This window comes from Colossoma macropomum, unplaced genomic scaffold, assembly GCF_904425465.1.
Source record: "Colossoma macropomum unplaced genomic scaffold, Colossoma_macropomum, whole genome shotgun sequence".
Classification (NCBI taxonomy): domain Eukaryota; kingdom Metazoa; phylum Chordata; class Actinopteri; order Characiformes; family Serrasalmidae; genus Colossoma; species Colossoma macropomum.
Window position 1 is genome coordinate 14,594,024 of NW_023494789.1, and position 9,882 is coordinate 14,603,905.

General features: G+C 36.4%; 1 protein-coding gene across 4 annotated transcripts in view; it reads right to left on the reverse strand.

The window, feature by feature from the left end:
• si:dkey-148h10.5 (uncharacterized protein LOC107988039 homolog) overlaps positions 1–6,602 on the reverse strand; it is an 11,857-nt gene extending 5,255 nt beyond the window's left edge. Inside the window, exons 1-7 of one of the 4 annotated variants that reach the window (XM_036570223.1) lie at positions 6,491–6,602; positions 5,991–6,027; positions 5,625–5,718; positions 3,522–3,591; positions 2,386–2,464; positions 1,966–2,053; positions 1,727–1,783 (exon numbers count right to left, since the gene is read on the reverse strand). In XM_036570223.1, the coding sequence (XP_036426116.1) occupies positions 1,727–1,783; positions 1,966–2,053; positions 2,386–2,464; positions 3,522–3,591; positions 5,625–5,718; positions 5,991–6,027; positions 6,491–6,495 (430 nt within the window). In that variant the 5' untranslated portion in view covers positions 6,496–6,602. Of the gene's footprint in view, positions 1–1,726; positions 1,784–1,965; positions 2,054–2,385; positions 2,465–3,521; positions 3,595–5,624; positions 5,719–5,990; positions 6,028–6,061; positions 6,265–6,490 lie in introns of those variants that run through there. The other 3 variants (XM_036570222.1, XM_036570224.1, XM_036570225.1) reach the window with 3 other exon arrangements.
• Between the last annotated feature and the right edge of the window lie 3,280 nt (positions 6,603–9,882).

Consider the following 9,882-nt stretch of genomic DNA (forward strand, 5'->3'; position numbering starts at 1 on the left):
GATCATCTGCCCTGATTCTATCACCAACACATCCACAGCAGTCCCGCCATGCAGCCGTGAATAACAATTTGTTCACTGAATGTATGTCTCACAGCAACACACGCTCAGTTCACAGTTCTGGGCGATCAACGTGAAAACATTGTGTACTTTGTTGTTGTAAGACGGGCTCTGAGCACTGATAAATTTCATGCTCCACCATGTGATCAAAAATGTGACATTCCTGTGGTGTTGAGCTACAAGCAGCGCATATGCCGAGGTCCTCGAGTGTGACTAATTAAAACAATTTTCAACGACCTTATCTTAAAAACATGCTGAACTTCATTACAATCCACCCCATTCACTTGCTACAAATCACCATTATGTGACTGGATCACAAGTGCAGCTTTGCTGAAGGCAGAATATGTGCTTGAAATAATTCAATTAATTCTGTTCCATGAAGAGAAGTGCTCAGTTGTTTGTGTTATGAAAACTAAATGTTGTTCTTGCGCTTCAAAAAGAAGGAGTCTTTTATTCCAGCAGCAAACATTTTTATGGTCCTTTAGCACTGATAAGACCAAGTCTACAAAATGCCAAAGCCTTCTCAAACCCCACGTGAACAAGACCAAAATCTCAAGAGCTTGAAATCAATCATGGGCCATAAATGAGTGGAACTCCAAATGTTTTCTTTCTCCGCCGCTTTTAAGCAAAGCAAAAAAAGGTCACAATCACAATACTGTAATTTCAATAAATTCAGTTCAGGGCACCACTTATCCTCCTGTCGGAGTCAAACAATGATCGTTCTGTGAAACAGCACTCATCTGACAGGGAACTGTAAGTGCACTAGTCTCTTACTAACGTGGTATTTGTGTGTCAGCTTTAATGGTTCATCAGGATTAGTGTACTGAAAGTTTAGTTCTTTATCAATACCAATATCAATAGAAAATTCATTACTCTAACTTTCATTACTAATACTTTAAGTTCTTTATGTAAACAGGGTAATACTACACTGATACTGTATTCTGCCTACAGGTGGAATGATGCATGCTAAGTTGACTCATGCTGGCATTAGCATATCTACAACATATAAGCGAAGAGTTTATTTCAGTAACATACAGTGATATGCAAAGGTCTGAGCACCCCTACTCAAATTCCATGTTTTGTTAATTTTCTAAGTGAAAACAAGACACATCATCTACAGAGAACACACTTTTAACATACTGGGAAAAAAATAAAATAACATCTGGAACATTTTATATTGTATGACTTATTTTTTCCAACATGTTAAACTCAGCAAACTGATACTGTGCACTAGAATTAGCAAAAAAAGCCATGTTTGTTTAAAAGTCTGTCCTGTAGAGGATCTATTGCATAAATTAATGTAACTGTATGTGACCTGAAGCTTTAAGAAACAAAATAAGGTATAAACCCTGTATACACTGTATTTCCTAGTCTCATTGTTTATCTTCCCTTGATATATTTAACATGTGAAGAGCTTTATACTGATAAGAGAAAAGTGAACTTGAAAATCAGAGATGCTAATTATGCTATAACAATGTGAATATATTTCTGTGTTTAAATCAGTGATCAGATGATGACAGATATTTAGACCTGGTATCAACATCAAAGTCAAAATTCTAGTATTGTGGCAACCCTATCCAGAGTACTCATAGCAGAAAACGGGTATTAATGGGTGTTCAGTTAAAATGAAGTTCAGTTCATTTCAATAATTTAGCTTCAATCTACTTACCTCGGAGGCAACCATCATGCCTTTGTGCTGCATTTACACAACCTGCAACTTTAGACGCTGGAAAGAAAATAAGATTAATAACCAATTAATGCCAAAACATAAATGTGAAATCCAAAAACAGCTCTATATATGGTTCATCATCTTTGCCTGAATCTTTAGAGGAAAGAATAGCTGAGCACACAGCAACTGTGAGTATGGCTAAGTAAATTGTGGAAACACATGGTGTGATGAGGACTCACTCAGCTCTTTGTGCCTCTTGAGCTCAGTCTGCAAGTCAGCGGGACTTATCAGCAAGAAACTCCGCAGCTCACTGTTGCCCTCTACTGGCTACATCCAGAGAAATTATACAAAGACATTGGAATAAATGTACATTATTTAGTACATTAAAGGCAGCTAAAGCCTAAACCTGGACTGAAAATCCAGTTTAAAATAGGTGATTCATAAATGGCACTGCAATAGTCCAAGACTAGGCTTAATCTACAACCAGGAAACTGCGACTTAGACACTGTATTTTACATACACAGAAAAAGTGAACATTCAGTGTACCCATGCATTAAATACTAATTGTACTATTATGTTTTTTTTTATATTTTCTCCATGTTGACGGAAAAAATGAATGAAAATAACAAGGAAGGAGCAACTAAATGTGCCATACATACCACTAAGGCCTCCAGCTGTTTCCTAGTTTTCATTAGTGCTTCTACAGACCCCTCCACTTTAGTTCTGAAAAAAAGCATTCTGAAAGAAAACAAGGTAAGTTTATGCATTTGTGAGAACAAGTCTACTAGTATCACTGCCAAGATTTGCTAGTAATGGATGACCATGAGTTCAAATTGTTTCCACTGTGTTGATTAGACTAGAAAAAATATATATATTTCAGAGACCAAAACATTAAAACTATCCACTGTTGTAATATTATGATCCTGTTTCAGGGAAGATCACCATCATTTGGCACTGGAATGGCTCTCCAGCATGACTTTCCAAATGAATACTTTCTTAAATGAATCATAAGCTCATTCTCTTTATTGATGTTTTTATATATATTTAACTAGCTTCCTCTTAAATGACTTCACTATAAAATTCAAAACTAATGCTTGTCTTGATGGATCGAGTGGGGCCCTGTGTTAGTAAGCGCTGGAAAGGAAATAGGTCTTTTCTTAAACACTCCTTATCCAACTATTTTTAGTGCTGTCTAAATCGTAAAGGCTTTTGCCTGGTGATGAAGTTCCCTCCATGTCCTGTCATTAAATTCTGATCAGTCATAATGACCATCAGCCAAGTGGGACAAAGGAAATATCCCCTAATGATGAGAGATATCTTTATGTTCCAATGGTCTGATAATGCCGCTACACCACATAAAATCCTAACTAGCCACACAAAATTCACATTAAAAACAAGCAAAACAAAAAGAGATGGTGTTTACAAGGAAAACAGCTGATTTTAAAGAAAAAAGGTGATTACAATTTGCTATTGCAATAAATTGGTAATATATGCAATAAATAGGAGTATACTAAGTAAATAGAGAAAAAAATATTTTTCTTACCATGCAATGCTGAAAAATGCCTATTATTGGAAAATATTTTTTAAATAATTTCTATTAAACTGAATTGAGGATTTTTACCATTAAAATGTACAAAACATGGAGCTGTAACATAAAGTACACTGTCTTTCCATCATATGCTGCTTGTCTTTATGAATACTTTTACAACAAATTCACACTCTGAAAGACAAGAAATGTACATGCAGAACCCAAAACTATGCCATGATAAGCAGGGTTTCACATAAATACTCTCACCTTTCTTCTTCTGTCTGTGGCTTTTTTGGTCCTAAGGAACTGACAGTCTTCCCACTGGTTTTGGAATTACCTGCTGATAAAGCACTAAATGTCAGCAATCTATCAAATCAGTATAAACAAAGATATTAGTAAGAGTTATCAGGAGGCAGAGTCTCACTACAGCGTAACAGGAAACTGCCAGGACTTCCAGTGCAGTGGTAATGCTAAAGCTACTGAGACTATGAGAAAGACTGTTAATGACCCCTGTAGTGAATAAACACGCATATTAAACCGTGTCCTGCCAGCTTCAATGTATTTAAATGTATGGATGGTGTTTGGGTGGTGGACCACTCTCAACCTAGCAGTGACACTGATGTGTGTAAAAACTCCAGTAACTCTCAATATCAGCACCACACACACTCAGGGTTGGGATGTAACAGAATACAAGTATTCAGAAAATTCAGAAGAAAGACAACGAATGCTTATTTATTTAATATTTAAAATCAGCACATGACATATAAAGATGTACTCTAAATACAGAACTCAATAAACAGCTTCTTTATTAACAGTGAAGTTCCTGCTTAAGCCTGAGTAGACTGATAAATCAATGTGATGGCCAGTTATTAATCTCAGTGTTACTGTACTCTGCTAAAGCCTGAGTAGGCTAATAAATCAATCAATGTGATGGTCAGTTATTCATGCCAGCATTACTAAACTCCTTTGAGGGATGCTGGAACTGCACAGTCTCACTAGTGGAAATGTTCATAAGTAATAAGCTTAGCATCAGTGTTGTACTGGATTTGTGCATGCATTCACATCACATAATTACCCCATTAAGAGTTAATATATTTTAGATTTTAAGCAGGCGATGACAGCCAAAATCATGCTAAGAATTTGGTACTTCATTTAAATAAAATACTTTGAGGAGAATTAGGCTACATGAAGAAAACTGCCAAACAATAATATCAAAGAACAGTATGAATTAAATAAAGATTAGCATAGTTTTTCACATTTGCCTTAAAATGCAATCTAAATGTATTCTGAATATATTGCTTTTATGTGTTGTAATACACTGGAATACATGTTGGAATACATTTAGGATACTGCATTCAGTATTGAATCATAACTAATTTTCTTCCAAAGCATTTTGCCCAATTCCACACACACTACCATGTCAGTGTCACTACTGTGTAGTGAATTGACCTCCACTAGTGCTGGGCAATACTTTTAATGTCTCAACAATGCCGTAACAGCCGATATTTAAGATTAGTATTAATAAAGTTAAAGAAAATCTATGCCTCTTGAGTAGTGCCACCATATGCTAAACCAACAGGTTACAAAGCTGACACAGCTTGTTTTGATTACCTTCCCTGTTTAAGGGAAGCTTACACAGTATTATAACATGTTAATAAAAAGGAAGAAAAATTACCTGAATTCTAAACTGTTCTTTCAAGACAATCTTAAGCAACTGGAATTAAGTGACAGATCCTGAATATGATGCATAAACTGAACCAAACAGAATGAAGAAAAAAAAAGAAAAAAAAAAAAAACTGTTTGTCAACAGGGACTCCACACTTTTATGGGCATTACATCACTGATATGATCATTACAAATCGCTAACAATGTTGCTAAATCTGAGAACCAGTCTCACAATATGTCAAGATCACAGTATACAGTACAGACAACATATCACCCAGCTCTACCCACCAACAAAATTATGATGTCAACAGCAGTCCTATAGTCAGAAAGTCACTGATGACATATAGAACAGAAGGCTGACCATGGATGACAATAGATTAGTTGCAGTAGTTAACAGTGCACCTGTGGTGGAGCTATAAAATAGGTGGACCTAATCAATTAGATAGTACATACAAAATATACGTTTCTAATAGTATATCTAATTACATTTGACCCTAAGAACTAAAAATAACCTTACAATATTGTGATTTTTTTTTTAATTACAACAACGTTAAACACAATTATGTTATTTTCTCCTCTCCTGACAAGTAATCTTAGGCACTGTGTGCATTTCCTCAATGTTCTCTGTGTTACCATTTACATTATACATGATAAAATTCCATTAAAATTATCATTGTCATAAAATATCTACATAGATTCCAGTACCTTGAGTTTTGGCTGCTGGGCTCATGGGCATGGTGCCAGTCATAGGGGAGTAGACTCTGTCCAGAGTCTGCAAAGTCTGCCTCTTTAACGGAGTCTGGATTATATGTTGACAGAAAATCAAATCATTCAATAAAGTCCAAACAGACAGACAGAAGATCATAAATTGTATTAGAATATGGCCATAAATAAAGAAGCTTTCTTGATGAGAGTGTTTAAGTGCTCATACAGTATGATAAGCTTTGACACAATTGGCTCCTATTTGCTTTCTGTGTTACCAGTAAGTAAATACTGAGTTTAAGCAGTAACGTTACAATCAGGTGACCTGCGAAGTTCAAATCAATGATAGATCAATGAGGTAGCTCTTACATTTTCCTTATCTTCTAACTGAAGGGTTCGTTTAACACTGCAAAAGAAAAAAGTTTCATTGAATAACTCACAGTGCTTTTCAGTCTGCAGTTCTCAAAATTCAGATGTAGCAGAAAGCGGACAGTAAACTAAATCCACAGAAAATGCACTTTTTATCGACAGAGCAGCTAGAGAATAGCTGCAAAGCTGCTAAGATAGACTAATTCAACCATCATTTCTACACAGCTAACCTAGCTAGCTAGAGAGCTAGACAGGGATGAGTGGGTGTCCCAAAAGCGTCGTTCCACAACTACCATAGTTAAATGACAGACAGACTACGACTTTGAACACTCTCTCTCTCCACGGTTACCACGGTGGTTGCTCAACGACGCTTTCGGGAAACGCAGTCCAGGTTAGCTAGCTAACCTAGCTAACTAGCGATGATTAACAGAGTAGTTAAAGAAATTAGTATCAGAGATAAAAAGCCAGCTAACGTTAGGTCGGCAAACAGACAAACTTACGGCATCGTATGGCAGTTTAAGGTGTTGTTCTGGGGAAACTAGGCTAATAGTGACTGTGAAACTTCTCAGAATCAGTTAGCTAGTAAACTATGTTAACATGAAGAACTAAAACTGAACTTAGATGACTGTTTATATTTTGGCGCCGTGCGGCAGGAATATACCTCCCCGGAGAACCAAAACATATTGTGTGAAACGGTTAAATATTATTTATTACTAATTTAACTCGTTCTATGTCTATTGTAATGTGATTTCATAAGCTTAAATATTCTAAATATATGTTTTCTTTAACAAATTACGTACGCACATGGATAAACGAATACAGTTTGAAAAACGTTTCATGGCGCTGTTTCCCCCGACTTGATTTTTACTGCGCACCAGTCAGAACTCCTGTGGATGTTGTAGTCTGCGAGCTTCACACTTGTAGTTCACGCCTATCTCACCAACGACTGGGGCTCAAACAGCCTCAAACAGAACTAAAGGCTGAGCTGAGTTGTGATTCTGTTTTAAAGTGACAGTTTCAGTAACTCTAGATTAATTTACACAGTTTCCCTCTACCTCAAACTGTTCAGCTGAGACGTGCGTGGTGTCTGAAAGTTTGCTTCTTTAGTTTTACACTAAATGAGTTAATGTAGCTAACAAGAAGCAGTTATCTCAGTTATCGAATCGACAATGTAGTTTGTGGCAACGTGTGACATACTGTGATCTATAAAATGAACAATGCAGTCTGGGATTCAGGGAAGACAACAGTCAGTCAACTTCCTTTCTGAGTCTTTAAAGCTTTTCAGGTACATTTGCGTTTGGTCCCAGTCACTGCACTGTGTTTGGAGAAAAAGGCTCTCTGACTGTAAAGTATAAATACAGAATTATATGTTTTAGAGCACCAAAATATGCATCAGTCCCAGATAATGATCTGGGGAAACAGTTACACCTGATATTGTCACAAAATCCTCTATTTTCATCCAAACGATAAATATTCACGTTACTCTATTTTAGATCAGTGGTTATTAATCCTGGTTCTGAAGTTGTCACATACTATGTAACATACTATTTTGCCCTGTATATTTATTGTTGCTCTGTCCCCATCTATGCTGTAGTTTGCCTACTATGCTCTGGCCTAATCCCAGTTCAACATGATCACGAATGCTACAGCAGGTTATGGTTGTTGAACTAGTGGTGCTCAGAAAACAATGTGGGCTTTGTAAACAATTGGTCTACTTTTGAGGGCAAACCTGGTGTTCTGAGATGGGATGGTACCCATCCCTCGTAGAGAGTCCCCGTCTTGTTTTTTGTTGCATAGCAGATAGTGTCACTCACTGATAATCCTGGTCCAAGGCCAGGCAGCAGACAGACTGACTAAACTGACCGTCTGATAGCTGCCTTGAAACGCCACATAGGTTCCACTCAAAAAACGTGTCTGTTCCCTGAATCAAACAAAATTTCACAAAAACCCAAAAAGTTTGTTTTACTAAAATAATCATTATCAGACTAGCACAGAGCACAGCAGTCTCAGATCATTACCTAATCTCATATGAAACATGCTTTAGTTGTAATATATGTTCATCCCCACACTATCGCATCAAGTGCACTATAACGTCCTCCACAGCTAGTAGCTTTATTGATAACCTCTCAGATCTATCAGCTTCTTTCAGCTGTCTGTCAGAATGCCTAAAGGCTACTTTTGGTTCTACTTTACATAAAGTGGCTTCACTAAGAAGTAAAGAATAAGGCAGGAACAGCTTGCCCCGTGGTACAATGATCATACTCAAGCTTTAAAACAGACCATCAGACAACAAGGGCGTAAATGGCACCTGACTAAACTAGAAATATTCCAATCCGCCTATGAGGAGAGCCTTATAGACTACAGAAGGGCACTTACTGCAGCACATTCAACTTATCTCTCCTCTCTGTCTGAAAATAAAAAAAGAATAATCCTATATTATTATTTAGCACAATTTCTAAATGAAGAATCAAACTGCTACTGAACTCCAGATACCATCGGCCAATGGAAGAAACTATTTCATGATTTTTTTCAATAACACAATTGAAACCATTAGGCAAAAAATTCAAAATGCACAAACCTGCTGCCCTACAAGTGAATCCAGATCCTGAGTAGTGCAGAGAGACTGGAATCCAATTCCTACAAGTTTACTCAAAGAAAATTAGCCAGAAATAACCAAGCCTCTTTTATCAATAATAAAGTCTTCTTTTAGCTTTGGCTATATACCAGTACTTTTCAGTGAGCAGTAATTAAGTCTCTGACTAAAAAAAAATAATCTTGATTCCTGCTAGCTATCAAACTATAGACCTATAGACCTATCAAATTATAGACCTATCTCAAATCTTCCCTTTATATCAAAGATTTTTAAGAAAGCTGTGGCTCAACAACTTAAGTTCCTACTTGCATAGAAATCACATACATGGAAAATTTCAGACTGATTTTAGGCCTCATCATAGTGCAGAGACAGCACTAGTGAAAATTGTAAATGATCTCTTATTATTCTCTGACCAATGGAAATGTATCTTTGCTGGTTCTGCTTGATATTTGTGTGACATTTGATATAAAAGACCACTCTATCTTACTAGATAGTATAGAAAACTTTATAGGAGTAACAAGAATAGCTATTTCCTGATTCAGATCTTACCTGACTGATCGCTATCAGTTATATAATGAATATATAGTGAATATAAACAGCGAAAAAGAGTAAAGTATGGTATTCTGCAAGGCTCTGTTTTTGGACCTCTAGTATTTCCGTTATGCATGCCACCACTGGATACCATTATCAATAAACACGGCATCAATTTCCACTGCTACACTGATAACACACAATTGTATTAATTGGCCAAACCAAATAATAAATTTCAATCTAGTAAAATTAAGGGCTGTGTAAAAGACATAAAAGACTAGATGTCAGATAACTTCCTCCTAATCAATTCGGCCAAAACGGAGGTTCTTTTTCTTGGTCCAAAAACTAATTAATGCTACAAAACTAATTTAATGCTATATCACAATAGCTTCTAAGTTGCATTAGGTACATCGGTAAAAAATCTTGGCATCACATGCCAAGTTCTTCGATGCACATATAAGCAATATTACTAGAATAGCTTCAAAATATTGTTGAATTAAGAAATGCACTGTCCTTACAGAATGTTGAAAAGCTGGTACACGCCTTTATTTCCTCTAGGTTAGATTACTTAATGCCCTGCTATCTGAATGGCCTCAACAAACTTCAGCTAGTTCAGAATGCTGCAGAAGGAATCCTTACAAAAACTAGAAAGTTTGACCTCATCAGCCCAGTTTTATCAACACTACATTGGTTGCCAGTTAAATTCTGCATCGGGTACAATATTCTTTTACTGACATATACAGCTCTAAACAGCTTTGTCCCTCAGTA